Consider the following 15171-nt stretch of genomic DNA (forward strand, 5'->3'; position numbering starts at 1 on the left):
GGCTGTCGCATCGTCCGCCTGGCTACTCTTACGTGCAGCCGCCAGCCAGGGAGCTCTCTGCCCCTCTTCCTTTATGGCGTCTCGATCGGCGTCGCCCTCTCTTTTCCCTTTGCTTTGGTGTTTCGTGCACAGCATCGATGGCAGGCATAACTGAACACATCCCGTAGCAAGGAGAGGAGTGGATCACGGGGTAGGCGTGCCGCGCGCGTGTAGTTGCATGCGATGCGAGCGAGCAGCGGGCTGGGGAGGGGAGCGTGTGCCGCCGCGGAGACGAAGCGCGGCCCCGGTGCCTTGGTTCCTCTCCGTCGAAGACGACAGAAATCTGGGATGGATCGCGGATGGATGGATGCGCTCCGGTTTTGCTTTCGGCGGGCGGAGCCGGCGTCGCCGTTGTCGTCGTTCCTGCGCCGCCTGTGCTGGGTATGACCAAGTTTTGGCGGGGCTGCGATGAGTTACATGCGTGACTAGTAGTAGAGGTATCACTTAAAAATAATATTAAAAGTAATATTGGACTGGGCATGTGGAAACCAACACTAGAAAAAAGTTATATTTTCCAAATATATATCCAAATCAAAATCCAACTGCACAACTGTATTTCTTACAATGAAATCTTCAAAATAAGATCACACTTTAACACATTTGGATGATTTTTGGATGGAATATTTTTTTAACGTGAAATGTTTTTTTAAGCTGGAACAATTATCGCAACGTAATGAAAAAAAATATTCCAGATGCGTGACATGCATTATTTCCGCGCGCCATCGGGATTATTTCCAAGTTTCGGACGTACTCAATCATTGTGTTGAATGTGCTTTTGCCTTACGGGCCAACTTTTGGAAAGACCCCGGTTTTCATAGCCCAACAAAGGCCTGACGAGATCAATTGGTAAAGGGCCTGAAGAATTCCAGCTTTCACTTCTCTTTTTTTTCCCTAAAGAATTTTGTAAGGTTTCTCTCTCTATTCCAGATTAAAATTCACTTCATATATTTAGAAAAATCATTGTATAAATGAAGGTCCATTTTCACGTATTTTAGTTTTAAACCTTTCAATGAAAACTCAATAATATAAATGCACAATCGGAAGAAATCACACATAAATAATAGTTACACCTTTGCCATATGGATGAATGGTGAAGCACGGTAAACTTCTCGTGGTTCCCTAAAAGGTGTGAAATTCGTGTGTATAACTCCTATGCAAAAGAGAGAGGAAACGTCCAAAAAATGGTAGTCTTGCTGCTCACTAGTGCAGAGCAAAGTCCATATCACCACCAGTTGTTCAATAATTATAAGCGCTTTGATTTCATGATGCAACTGTATTGCCATTTCCGTTGAGAAAAAATGTTAGGCCAAAACTCCAAATGCTGAACAGTATAATGGCAAACATTAGGTTATTTATAAAACCAATTACATATATGAAGACTAATTCACGAGACAAACCTATTAAACCTAATTAATCCACCAATAGCACATATTTACTGTAGCACAACATTACCAAATCATGGACTAATTAGATTTAATGGATTTATCTCGTATATTAGTTTCCATATTTGCAATTGGTTTTGTAATTAACCTATACTGTTATTTAGTATTAAATATAGGTTATTTATAAAACTAATTACATATATGAAGACTAATTCACGAGACAAACCTATTAAACCTAATTAATCCACCAATAGCATATGTTTACTGTAGCACAATATTACCAAATCATGAACTAATTAGATTTAATAGATTTGTTTTGCGTATTAGTTTCCATATTTACAATTGGTTTTGTAATTAACCTATATTTAATACTTCTAATTAGTATCAAATATTTGATGTGATAAGTATTTAATCAGAGTATCCAGATACCCCCAGTCTTCACCCAGGTCCACCAGACCCTCTCCACTTTTGAGAGTTTGAGTAGTGACTACTACGCGGAGTGTTGCGCCCTGGTGCTACTTAGGGGTCGCCATAAAATGGTGCGGATTGAGAGCCCGTTTGATGCGGCTCCAGCTTCGGCTCCACTGGCAGCTTCTGCTGTCAGACCCGGGGTTGTAGGACTGCGTACATAACGTACGTATTTTAGGAGAATGGAATATAGTCCACTCACTACATCAGTTGTAACTATTTGTACCGTAGCAGAACTAGTCGGAATATAAGGAAACTACTCGAGTAATACTCGGGTAGCACTCCTAAGTTCGTATCTGGTTATGATTTTCATGTAACCCTATCCCACTAGACTATGTAAGGGCGGGTAGGGACTCTCTCGAAACATATCAATATCTAAGGCAATACAAATCACCATATGTGATGTAGGGTATTATGCTCTTGGTGGTCTGAATCTGTCTAAAGTTTCGTATTCCTTGCACCTTTGAGTTTCTGATCTCGGTGACATCCCACCTACAATCTACCACCTCGGGGTATCCCTCGGTGGTTTGGAAGTTAGACACCGACAGCTGGCGCTCTAGGTAGGGATGTTCATCGAGCATCCACCGAAGAACTCGATGGCATTTTTCGACTTCACCAGCGCTGTACTCGATGAGGGCACAACTTTCATATTGGGCTCGTGGGTCTGCGTCGCTGACAGCGCGGGAAGCTTTCATCGGTATCTTGTCGACGACACAAGGGCGAAGGCATCTGCGGCAAGCCACCGCTATGGCCTCGACGAGTTCATCGACAACCTTGACGAGACGCTGCTCCCTGATCTCGCCAGAGAGATCGAGGAGAAGTCCGTTTTCAACTCGACATCAATTCGTGCTGCACCAGGACTCTTTAGATCGGATCTAATTTGATCTGAGGGTCTACGTACCCGATTACCCCTACACAACATGGCCATTGTTTACCAGAAGGCTATGCGATTCGAGAACCTCTCCGTATTGAAGGAGGATTTGGATCGTCTGCTCAAGGTCGGAGATGACTGCTCCGACTACTACACGGAAGCTACGATCATGCTACTACTATTTCGATTTCACGAGGACGCTCGGTGACCTGCCGACAACTATTTTGACTACTCGTCTCGACTAGAAAACTAGTTGGGAGCGGGCCTCACTCTGACTAGTCGGGCTTCATCAACAAACCGCCACGGCTCCACCGACAACCGCCACGATTTCGTCAACAATCATCCACAAATCAAGCTAAATTATTTATACCTTTTTCGACTTGTTCTTCAAAGGATCGGCTACTATTTTGTACGCCTCTCGACGGGAGTTACCCTTGGGAGCTACACCATAATCGACTACTTCTAAGTTTACTGACTAACAGCCCACACGCTTGGTACACCGAGTTGTGTCGGGCTCACAGCGGCTACACACTACGGGCATGCGCGCTGCAACACGCGCTCTCGCGGACTATATGTGCAACGCGCATTTTCTTTGTCGCATGCCGACTATTTTTCTGCATTTGTTATCTTCTCTTAACGGTTGCTAAAGTACTCGGATAGCACATGACTTAATCTATGAAACCTTGACTCTTCCGTACGCCTATGTTCCACGCGTGCACGTGATTAGCTTGGTACGCTATGGGCTACGGCTATCAGTGATCATGTGCTTAAACTTAACAGGCTAACTATTCGGGAAAATTACATGGTCTGATAAGAGCAAGATGTGAATTTTTATCACGCATTTTACAATGCTGGAATTCGCTCTTGACTCGATATCATGTATATCAGTTATAACATATTTTTATATTTATATTGTAGGGGATCAGATCTTTACCACGCCGCTGGATGAGATATGCTTCCATGAGCTGCCTTACGGCATAGACTACTCGAAGTGCTAGCAGTGACTCTATCGACTCCTAGACTCGGAAGCTACTCCAGGGAGCTACTCTATATGAATGGAGCTCTACTGTCATCCTAACTGGGAGAGCCGGAGCCTTTTGCACAACGCACATGCGAAACTGGCGGAGCCACAAAACGGAGCCACAAAACGGAGGTCCGCATGCTCCGCCTCCGCCCTCGCGCGGAGCGCTCCCAAACGGCGCCTGAGATTGCAATCTCACTGCAACTCTGCAAGAGTGAACAAGCAGGCCTTGTAGCTAGAGGGCTGCGGTGGCCTAGTCAGGGCAGCCGCAACGGGCCGATAGTGGCTTACTATAGCAGTTCCATGTCACCTTTTATCTTACGTGGAGCTGAGAGGAATTGAGAGAGAGAAAAGCATGTCGCTGGCCCTAGCAAGAGCCGATAGCACATCTCCCCACGCCGACGGGGACCCACTCGTCTCTCTCCACTGCCTCGCCATGCCTACCGGCCCCGTCTCCCTCAGTCCCTCGCCATGCATCTGCACCGCCGTCAACGACGCCGGCACAAGAACGGAGTGTAGGACTGCCTTGAGCGTGCAGGAGCTTGGCCGCCGCTCGGCCTCCGACGCATGGAGGACAAGCTCGTCCCCGCGGCCGGCGAGGCGGGCCGGCGGTCGCGACCGGTACTGGGAGTTGGCTGCAGGATGTGAGCCGGATCCCGGCGCGGGGAGGTGTTCGCGGCCGGCGAGCCCGACCACGGTGCAAGAACGCGACCTCCGCAGGGAGGGGCCTCGGTGCGGCGGAAGGGCCGCGGCGCTCGGCAGCGTCGAAGGGGCCGCAACGCGCGGCCGAGGCGCAGCGGGAGGGGCCTCCACGTGCGGCGAAGGCGTGGCCGGGGCGCAGCTGGAGGGGCGCCGGCGCATGGCGTGGCCGGCAGGTCGGCGGGTGAGGAGCAGTTGGTGTGAACTGAGATGGGAGAGAGGGGACGAAGATTGGGAGAGGAGCTTGGTGAGTGGAAAGACTGATTAAAAAAATCATGACATATCGGTCCATAAAGTTTTGTAACAAGTGTTAGGCCCTCCACAGTGTGGAGTGATGCCCCGAAAAAAAAATAGGTCCCACAGTAAAAAAAAACTTGCATCACGCTTGCTATGTTGCAATGTGTAAGCATAGCTGCGGGATCCAGTTGGTAACAAAAAAGAGAGAAATAATTTTTCGGTAGGCTTCCACGCACACAAGGCTGTATGCCTCTGTTCCTAGATCAGTAAGTAGCTGGGAAGGAAAATATTTTTTTTACTAAGTTGGAACCGGAGCTTGTAGGTTCACCGCTCTCCATTTTTAAGCGCAGGCATGGGTAGTTGCATGTGGGAAGTGATGCTTAGTTCCTCTCCCCATTTGAAGCATCACTTTAGCAACACGCTGTGGAGGGCCTTATAACTAATTTATTGGAAGACTAGTATACAGTGCTCTCTATATCTGATACGGACAACAATTATAGAGACCTGCTCTGTTGCGGGTGCCCTCACTGGCGCGCTGGGCGCTGCAGATGGTAAAGGTCTAGTGGTCTGCCTGACTACCTCTGCCTCAACCTCCTCCTTGCACCTTGCTGCTCTGACTTTGCCAGAAAAGGTCAAGGAGCAGGCAGAGCCGTAGCGTCGCAGACCGTAGGTTATGAGTGACTGACTGACTGACTGACATGCATTTGGATTTGGTTGGATCCTGTAAATCAATGGCTGGTCGACCTCACGTACGTCGGAGCTACGTCGTAGGCGTGCTTCCCTGACGCCTACACCTCTCTGCTGCTGCCGCTCCGTCGTCTCGTCAACTGGTGTGCTGCTGCCTTCGATCAGGAGGTGCAGCGCGCGGCAGCGCTCCTACCCCGGCACCATTGACCCGAGTCTGGCACTGACATAGAAAGAGGTCAAAAGGAGAGGAAGAGCCTCGGAAGCACGTGAGGTACAAGACGATGGCAACCTCCCCTCCAGCAGCCCCCAGGATCCGTCGTGTCCTTGCATTGCAGAGCAATGATATTTCGTGTCCCAGTGCTCTTCGTGGAAGCAGAACGTACCAAACTTGGATAGGATGGGCGGGGGGCCATGGGGAGGCATGATGGCCGGCTTCCACTTTGGCGCGAGCACAACGACCGGCGGGTTGAAGGAACTCTAGCTAGGTAAGGCAGTCAGTCTCCAACAAGAGAAGCTATTCGGATATTCGGAGCAGGTAAATACACGTTTTACCTATCGGTTAGAAAATAATTACGGTAGTTATTTTTTTTACCTCCAACAGCATAGGCAAAAAGTATACTGTATTCCACTGGTAGTTGGCTTCCGCCTGCGGTAAGAAATCTCTCTCTTTCCGAACCGGCGAGTTCTCCCTTGCCGCACAACCTTCTCTCTCCTCGCGTCCAACTGACCGTTGGTCGAGCCACGAATGGCTTGGCCTGGCAGAGCACGCATTTCAGCTTCCCTCTTCTTTACCGGACAAAATGTCTTATATTTATACCTATTCTACTAGAGACGGATAAGCTCCTACAGTAACTATTTTACTTTTGCCCAGCCGAATGGCTCGCACGGCCTTAAGAATTGAGCGTTTGCCGTACGCGCCGTCCGGTCCGGTCACCGCAGGTAGCCTAGTCACTGCCTGCGGTGGCCTAGCATCGATTGGCATCAGTCCCATCGGACTGGGAAGCGCTGAGTTCCGTATGACCGTATCGTATCGTCATGATTATGCTATGCAAGCTAGCTGTGCCGCTTCTTCCCGGGCGTCTGGTTCCCGTTTCCGAGGGCGCGCGGTGGCGAGAACCAAGGATCGGAGCCGGACAGAAGCGGAGAGCTCCACCATTGGATGCGTGTATGTTTTTTTTTCGCCCAACACAAAAGAGAGGTGAGATCAGCGGCAGCCAAGCACCAGTTTGGTCTTGGCCAGAACCGCACGACCACCCCCGAGCTCACTCCATTCTACACGCCTCAGCTCACTCCCCTCGCCGCCCGGCCTCCCATGCTTAGCGCCTAGCGCTGCCCTCGCCGCGCCGTCCCTCCCGCTCCCGGTCGACAATGCACCACGCCTCCGACGCCGCCTCCTTCCTCTCCGCCGCCACCAGCGCGGATGGGAGCTTGGAGCAGCAGCGGCAGCTTGTGCGTGGAGCCGCGTCATCGTCGCCGCGTGGCACGGGGGCCGCCGGGATCATCAGGTACCAGGACTGCTGGCTCCTGGCCAAGGCGGGCTGCGCGCACCCTCGCTGCCGCCACTGCTGCGGCGGCCGCGGCTTCGCCTGCCCCGCCCACGTGAGGCCCTCCTGCTCCGACACTCCCGCGTTCCCGTGCAGCGAGCACCACCAGCGGACGCTCACCTCGACCGCGGCAGTCGCGCCCCTCCGCAATCCCCACAAGCGCCCGCGCCCGCGCCCGCCCCCGCGCGCGCCAGCCGCCACCCCCACCACATCGTCCGGTTGGTACATGTACACCACACACCTAGCCGGCCGCATTGGCTCGTCCTACTCTTGCTAACTCTTGTCCCGCACTCTTCTTGCTCCGCTGTGCGCGCGCAGTTGATCAGCCGACGACGGCGGCGCCGGGGAGTTTCGCGCGTGAGGAGGTGAGCTTGGACGCCGTGTTCCGCCGCGTGCGGCTGGGGCCCGATGGTGCGGAGGTCGCGTACCACGCCACCGTCACCATCTGCGGGCGCGTGTTCAGGGGAGTCCTGTACGACGTCGGCTCTCGCCGCCGCCGCCGCAGCAGCACGGCGTCCACGGACACGGCTGGGAGCAGCGACGGGTCATCGCGGAGCACCGCCGGCGGCGGCCTGGATCTAACGCTGAGGCTGTGAGGCGCGCGGCGGATTCAAGCCACGCCATTTTGCCATATGATACTAGTAGTACTAGTAGCTAGCATCATCGTGGCATTGGCATCCTCCTCTTTTGCATGCATGTCGCTCGATCGCTATCTTGCTTTCTATCGATTACTGGCAGGAATGGATAGAAAGGGAGATAGGATTATGCTGGCGAGTGGCGATTCCTTTGTAGTAATTTGCGATGAGCACCTGCAATAGCAGTTTTGTCAAGTGCAGAGGGTGGAAACGGGAGAGAATTCAGTTTGCATGTGATTTCGATAGACTTTCATTATTGATCTAGGTAAAGGTGCTGTGGTTACATGCGTAATGCGCCATCACTGTTTGAGAACTGTGTAAACGAAATTGTTCACTTTATCTCAGAATAGTGTAACTCGATCGAGGGGCAATCAGCACCAAGCTATCAACCTACAACCAGAAGAGATTCAGTATAGAGCACAAGTAGGATAGGAGACGCTGGACGCCGGGAACCTCAAGCCCTGCCCAGGCACTTCGGCCGCGGCTTTCCCTGCAGGCTGCAGGGGCCGGGCCGGGCAATCGTGGAGCAGCTTCCATCTCCCGTTCCAAGGTTGCAGCTGCCCACATACGGTAGTCGCAGAGTCAAGTCCGCTCCACCCATGTTCAAATAGCAACCGGCCGTAGCCGATCCGGCGTATCCCGGCGATCGACGGATTGGAGGCGGGACTCATCGCTGGTGGAGAAAGGATGACGCCTGGCCTCGATCCATCTATCGCCAGGATACGCATTGAAGCCCCACCTCCAGTTCCCGGGAAGCTTTTGTACGGGACCAGTTGCCAACTTGAATCCGGTCTGCAGAAGAAGAAAAAAACTTCAGATTGTGTTCTAATTTGTAGATATCGTCATCTAAATTCGTAAGTTCTTTTTTACCCCTGAACTTCAATTATGTTGTGCGTTGGGCTCCCTCACTGAATGTGCAGCATCACTCATCAGCCCTGTCCCGGGGTAAAAATGGGAAAAATGCTAAACAAGGTACCTGTATAATTTATATCAGTAAATATTTGTCACCTTCTCTAGATCATAATTAGGTTCTTCTCGAATGGCGTTTATACAGTTTACAACAGACCAAAGTGTATATTGGAGGCAGTTGCATCGTCCATATAGTTGGTTCCCTCTTTTACAGATGACGGTGATACACTGCAAATCTTCAGTTTAAGATCACGGGCCTAGCGAGCGTTTTCTTATTAGCTCTGCTATGTTCACTTCATCATATTTCTGAAGGAGCAAACAAAAGCTAAGTGGGTATCGAAAAGAAGAAAATCAGAAAAAGATGTGTATAGATCAGGTTTGGCCCACCAAGAAACAACCAATCTCTCAGCCCGCTTACGGGCCACATGAAGAAGGACAAATGGGCTGGTCCGTGGTGTGGTCGTGGTGACGCCCCAGCGTTAGCAAAGCTAGCTTGCGGCCTTACGGGGGGTGTGCGTGGCGCGCCGCTCGCTTCGAGACTTGTGAGCTTGCCAGTGGCTGTGGTGGCACGCCGGCACGCTTTGTTCGATTAACCTGCCGACCTGATCTCTGATACCAGAAGAGGCCAACTAAAAGACGTTCCCGTCCAAATCGGACCAAACTACACAGATTAGTAACCAGGCAACTCTTGAGACATGGATCTAATCACAAAAACATCACTCAATTTCAAAGCAGAAGTTTATTTTGTCTTAGGAAATTTCACGATAACACTCTGGGCAAGAGAGCATTGGCACAAACTTGATCTTCACTTGACCAACAATGCTTATTGTATCAAACTGCACAGAAATGGGCATGTCTCTGGACATTCTTCACAATTCACACCTTGCATCCACAGCAAGTGGACCTCTATCCGGAACATCAAACAAGATGGCTAGTTACAAGGTTTTGCAGCAAAGACGTGCTACGGAAGAGATACATACATATCTCATCTTTGACCTGAAATAAAGTATGCCAGTGTATTTTCTAACGCCTAATGACAAACCCTAAGTCGTAGGTCCTGTGCCTAACCTATGAAAAGAACAGAGTTAGCCTATACATACATATATCGTACAAGCTTTAGCAAATATACAAGGCAAACAGTACTCAGTGTGATTGCTTCCAACTCTTCAGCAAAATCTGACACTGACGATCAGGATATCTGCAGTGCGGTAGTCACCTGTGGTGGCTGCACCCCTAGCTTCCTTGGATGCTATGATCTTGACGAACAAACTGGCCCTTGACCCGTGGACGCTGCTCTGCGAGTAATTTCCTGCTCTGGTACCGAACCTGCAAATGCGTGTGAAGGTGTAAACCAAACCTCCTAGTAGGTGACATCAATAATTGGATTTAAATGATAATGTGCAATTAGTTGCCTACCTTCTTCTCAAAGCACCTATCCTTCCTCTTTAGCCGGAATTTGTTCAGTGCAGCCTCTCGCTGGCTCAGGTGACGTGAACCTTCAGCACTTGGGGTTTCAGGAACACCCTTAAATGTGTTGGACGATTCAGTAGGGGCAGGGATCCGGTTGGAATTGCTGTCACAGCCGCTGACGCTGAGAGAGTTTCTAGCGCTGTCAAGCACGGTGCTAGTTCCGCTTTCACCAGTCATAGGAGAAACATTCCGTGCCTCATCTTTAGGAATTTCAACGCGTAGTTGCTTCCCATTGGAACTAGGATGACTTATGTGAGATTGTGCCTCTGTGTTTTCAACTGGCTTAGGGCCCATTTCATTTGGCTCATTCTGTTGTGACTTCTGCTGCACCGAGGTTGCTTGTGGGGTTGATTCTTGCCACATGGATGTTTTGCTATTCCAAATGGGAGGAGCGGACTGTGAGTAGAATAGGGATGCCACTGGTGTGCCATTCCAGAATGGCTGCCCATCAAATGTGAGACCTTGAACAGGGACAGGAAATGGTACAACTCTAATAGGACGATTTGTTCCAGTAATGTCATGAGAGGGGGCTGCTGAATCTCCATTTTTGTTTTCCACGTCCGCTTGTGTTTCTGAGGTGCTACATAACTGACCATCGCCAGCATTTCCTAATGTGGACGCAGTCCTACAGTTATACCTGTCAACAAGATATTTCCAACTGTAAGATCTCATATTTTTACTCTTGTGGAACTGTGAAAGCAACAAATCATGCAGTAAGTTACAGTAATAAGGGAACTTGAAGTTCCATATCAAAGTTTGTGTTGTGGCTACAATAGTTTGGCCTTTTATGCTTCAAGATCATATCATGGCAAGTTAATGTTAACAGTAGTCTCTTAGACAGGTTCGGAAAAGAAATGATGAAATGCTAAAATGATCAGAAAAAATTCTGTTAACCTATATGTGCACTAGTACCAAAACAGTTCTGACATGAAAATAGCCACCAGACTTGTGTTCTGACCTGTAACTAGACATGAGCTACTTTACAGCTGCTTTTAGAATGAAAAAAGAATTGTTAATATGACAAGCCTAAGAAAGGATCACTTACAAGGAAAATGCAGACGAAGTAGAATGGTTGAGCGTTCTTCTATCATTTTTCTCCTGGTTCTCTAATTTACCATAGTCAGTTCTTCTGAGAGAGAGTTCCAACTGGTGTGCTGGGATGGAGCCCTTCTCATCATTTCCTATAGATGTTGTTCTCATAGTATCCACCTCCCTCTGCATGTCATGCTTCTGTTGATTGTCAATAATGTGGACTAGCTCAATATCTCTGGAAGCTTTCTCAGAATCATTATGATTCAAACATGCCCTTTTCTTTGGTGATAAATCATCTTCTCTTGTTCGAATCAAGTTATTACTTCTAAGTTTGGTCTGTCCATTTAACTCGCCGTTCTTGTGGCTAGGAATAGAGAATTGCCTTTCAGTTGGTTGCTTATACTCCAAAGTATTGTTAGTTTGCTTACTTTCAGCCTCCAGCTCTGACCTTGTGCAAGAACTCTGCATGAGAGGTATCAATTCAGTCCATGAAGAACAGAGTGAAGAAATATATCTAAATTTGGTAAACAGAATGACAGCCCGTTCAACAAAACTTGAAAGGACTACAAGGCATGACGTCTTGAGAAATATTGCAAAATTGATTTAATGGCACATCAACAATCTAATACTTTAAAAATGCCCATTCAACAAAAACTACACGTGTGTACCAGATTCTGATCTGGCAAGCAGCTAAAACATACTTACCTTAATATTTGGCAGATGCACTTCATTTTACCATGCCCAAAAGGACCGAACTGTGAAACTTCGCCAATAAGAAACATTACTGTCATTCAACAAACAGTTCCATTACCCACCTGACTCGGAAAATCTATAAATTAGTTGCCTAACATTAACAGAGATCCAAATGGTTAAATAACACCTCTGACATGGCCTAGCGTCAGCTATACGGTGTGGGTAATGAAACTGCCTTTGGACCAAATATCAGGTGACGGAAATATTGTCGTTCGATCCTGACTGGGCAAAGTAAAATGAACGAGTGCAAATGCCATATGTAACTCACAATAGCATTTTACCAGTCAATCAGAAAATTTAGGCTACCATGAGTGGGTCAAAACGGACATCTAGACAACATTCTGTTCACTGGTTTCAAAACTTACTTGAGCATCACTTTCTTGTTCACTGCATTCTCTATTTTTACGGGACCCATCTTTATTCAAATTATCAACTTTTGTCGCAGCAATCTTCTGTTCAATTCTTTCTGCAAGATTCTCTTCTTGTTGTATATGCTGCACATCAGGCCCACCGTTTGCCTGCAAATAAGGTAAGAGAAATTTAGCGATACTTAATAAATCTCATGACAAGTGCCAAATCTAAGTATGAATGCATAAAGCAAGAGAAGTGCAGTCATGCTGAGAAGAAACAGATATGTCATCTTACCAGTTGTTTTCTCCAAACGTGCTGCCATAAGTTCCTTAACTCATTCTTTCTTATCGGCTTAACAAGGAAATCTGCTGCACCCTTGAGCATGCACTTGAAAACCATGCTTACTGAATCGTGCGAAGACATCACTGGATAACAAACAAAACAACATTAGGATTAGTTGTGAAGTTTAAAAGAAGAGATGCAACATGAGATGGGTGGCATAGATTTAGCCATTTAGGACATACTTATAACGGGGATGTTCTTGGACGCATCATGCTCCATGATTGTGGATAACAGGAGGAACCCAGACATCAAAGGCAGTTCAACTTCAGTTAAAACAAGGTCTATGTTGAACGATTTTTCCTTCAGTATGTCCCATGCTTTCACACCATCAGAGGCCGCAGCAACTGCATGAACAAATGTGATGCATAAGGCTGATGCAAAATATCATTTCTGAATTATAAAAAAAGTTGTTACCAGAACAAACTCAATAGTGCAAGTATAATGTAAATTGCATAAAAAGGTAAGTTGATTAATTTAAAAAGATTGTCGACTCCAACCGCAATCCTAACCATGCTAAGCAATTGTGGTAGTACAAGATTTAACAATTTTACTTTTTAATTGTACAATTTTAACAGCAGGTGTCCTCAATCATGAAGGTACTGATAGTTATTGTTCTATTTGATACTAGGCCCATGTGAATTTTAAGCACTGTCCTAATGAGCAGTATGGTAGCAAGACAGCAATGCTCTTTTTAACATTCATCCACTGCAGCACAACAGCAGGCCAGCAATAACACTAGAAGATTCAGGCAGGGAGACTATCCAGTATCTTCAAAATCACTGTCAAATAGAAACCACAATTACAGCCTGACATTTTTTTTTTTGAAAAAGAAAAACTGCCTGACAAAAAATTGTCTCGCGGAAAGAGGCGCCATCAGCAAGCACCCTACCATACCCCCATGACTTGCTTTCACACGGTAAAATCACAAGCGACATCCCAAATTTACTGCCCAGAAATACTTCCCATTTCCCAAAATTGGCAACTTTTCACCCCAGGCCAAACAGCGCATGGATTCCGTCCCAACAAACCAATACCAGCAACTCCATTCCACAGACGACTCAGCTCACCATCATACCAGTCTGATTACTGGTTAGCTGCACTTAACCCCAAATTAACCCTACGCACAGCCTACAACATTTACCAGCTGGACAGGCAATCAAGCGAGATGATTCGCGCGCGGAGGCGGTGCGCACCTCGGTAGCCGCACTTGCGGAGCAGCGCGGAGATGACGTGGCGCGTGGAGTCGTCGCCCTCGGCGAGCAGCACCCGCACCGGCATCCTGGGCAGCATCCGCGTCTCCCTGCTCGACCCCTCCGCCGCCGCCTCCTCCCCCTCCCCGTCCTCCAAATCCACCACCTTCACCGCCTCATCCGCTCCTTCCCCCATTCTCGCCTCGTCGCTCCTCGCCGGAGTGGAGTCCGGCAACCACTTCTCTCCCTCTTAGCGCTTGCCAATTGGAATTGGGAGTTGGAAGAGACCGGAATTGGTGGGCTGCGAAATCAAATGCCAATGTGTGAGAGAACGACAAAGCCGAAGCGCCGCGGGCTATATACATACACACGACCCCCTCCACAGACAAGTGGGCCAGGAGCTCTCTAGCCCCGCTGATCAGTGGTGCTGGAGGCGGTGGCGGGTGGGCGCGTGAGCTCCCGCGGGCCCGTGAAATATCTGCGGCCACTCGACCGGCGGGCGCGGCCGCCACGTCAGGTGATCGATCTGTAGCCCGCGCGGTTGGACCCATATGGGTCCACGGACCCTCGTGGCCTCGCGATGACGTGGCGGGAGCCTGGTCAGTGGTTGGGATATTTGCCGCGGCGCGGGGGCGGGAGCCGATATTTTCCGGCGAGGGAGGGACACGTGGTAGGCCCGGAGCTAAAGGACCAGATCTACGGCTGGGACAGCGACACGTGGTGGGAGGAGAGGCCGGGAAGGGGGATCGTGTGGCCGAGGACGGGGTGGCCTCCTCGCCTCGTTGGATCGTGCGGTTGTGGTGGAGAGGCGGGGTGGGAATGTTTATTTCGCGGGTGTCAGGTACGCACTGGTGGTTGGCGTTTCGCCTCGGCGGCGATAATATCTTGCGGCTGTGCTGGGAGCCTGGGACTGGAAGAACTCGTGGTTGGTGTTAGATTTGTCTTTTTGGTTTGTTTGATCTGGACTAATTTTTAATTTAGATCACATTGAATATTTAATATTAATTAAGGGATTAAAAATGAGCTAATTATAAAACTAATTGCATAAATAAAGACGAATCTATTAAGTCTAATTAATCCATCATTAATCTATATTTACTGTAGCACAATATTGCTAAATCATGAGCTAATTAGATTTAATAGATTCGTCTGCAATCCATACAATTAGTTCTGTAATTAGGCTGTATTTAATATTTCTAATTGGTATATAAATATTCAATATGATGAAAACTAAACTAAATCAGTTTAGTTCGGAATCCAAAGAGCCCTTAACACGTGGCAAAATAAAATGGTTTTAGCGGATGCGGATTCATTTGAGTGGCTGGGGCGATGGCCTTTTTTTTTATGGATTTTGTGTTGTTTGCGTGTGTCGCATATATAGCTACGGATATCGCTGAATTTCTACTCAAGGCCTCCGATCTTTTTTTTTCTCCACAAACTTTTTGTCAACTTAAAAATTGCCGGCCTGAAGGGCTTACGGAGCAGGACCACGAAGTTTTTGAATGTACTGAGTGTACATCCAACCAACCGTTTTAAAGTAT

General features: G+C 48.4%; 2 protein-coding genes across 3 annotated transcripts; one reads left to right on the plus strand and one right to left on the minus strand.

The window, feature by feature from the left end:
* The first annotated feature begins 6772 nt into the window (after positions 1–6772).
* Positions 6773–7544, plus strand: LOC112881177 (protein SHORT INTERNODES-like). The gene is made up of 2 exons (XM_025945866.1): positions 6773–7166; positions 7267–7544. Exons 1-2 carry the CDS (start codon positions 6773–6775, stop codon positions 7542–7544), a joined length of 672 nt encoding a protein of 223 aa, XP_025801651.1.
* A 1735-nt stretch (positions 7545–9279) lies between these two features.
* LOC112881896 (two-component response regulator-like PRR95) lies at positions 9280–14050 on the minus strand. Of its 2 annotated transcripts, XM_025946812.1 has the most exons (8): positions 13634–13826; positions 12623–12784; positions 12393–12523; positions 12113–12265; positions 11008–11456; positions 9909–10599; positions 9709–9818; positions 9280–9560 (listed from the first exon to the last, which is right to left on the minus strand). In XM_025946812.1, exons 1-7 carry the CDS (start codon positions 13824–13826, stop codon positions 9726–9728), a joined length of 1872 nt encoding a protein of 623 aa, XP_025802597.1. In that variant the 3' UTR covers positions 9280–9560; positions 9709–9725. The 2 variants fall into 2 exon arrangements, with proteins under 2 accessions (XP_025802597.1, XP_025802596.1); XM_025946811.1 differs by having other exon boundaries at positions 9280–9818; positions 13634–14050.
* Positions 14051–15171: the final 1121 nt, after the last annotated feature.

The sequence above is a fragment of the Panicum hallii genome, chromosome 2, assembly GCF_002211085.1.
Source record: "Panicum hallii strain FIL2 chromosome 2, PHallii_v3.1, whole genome shotgun sequence".
Lineage (NCBI taxonomy): Eukaryota > Viridiplantae > Streptophyta > Magnoliopsida > Poales > Poaceae > Panicum > Panicum hallii.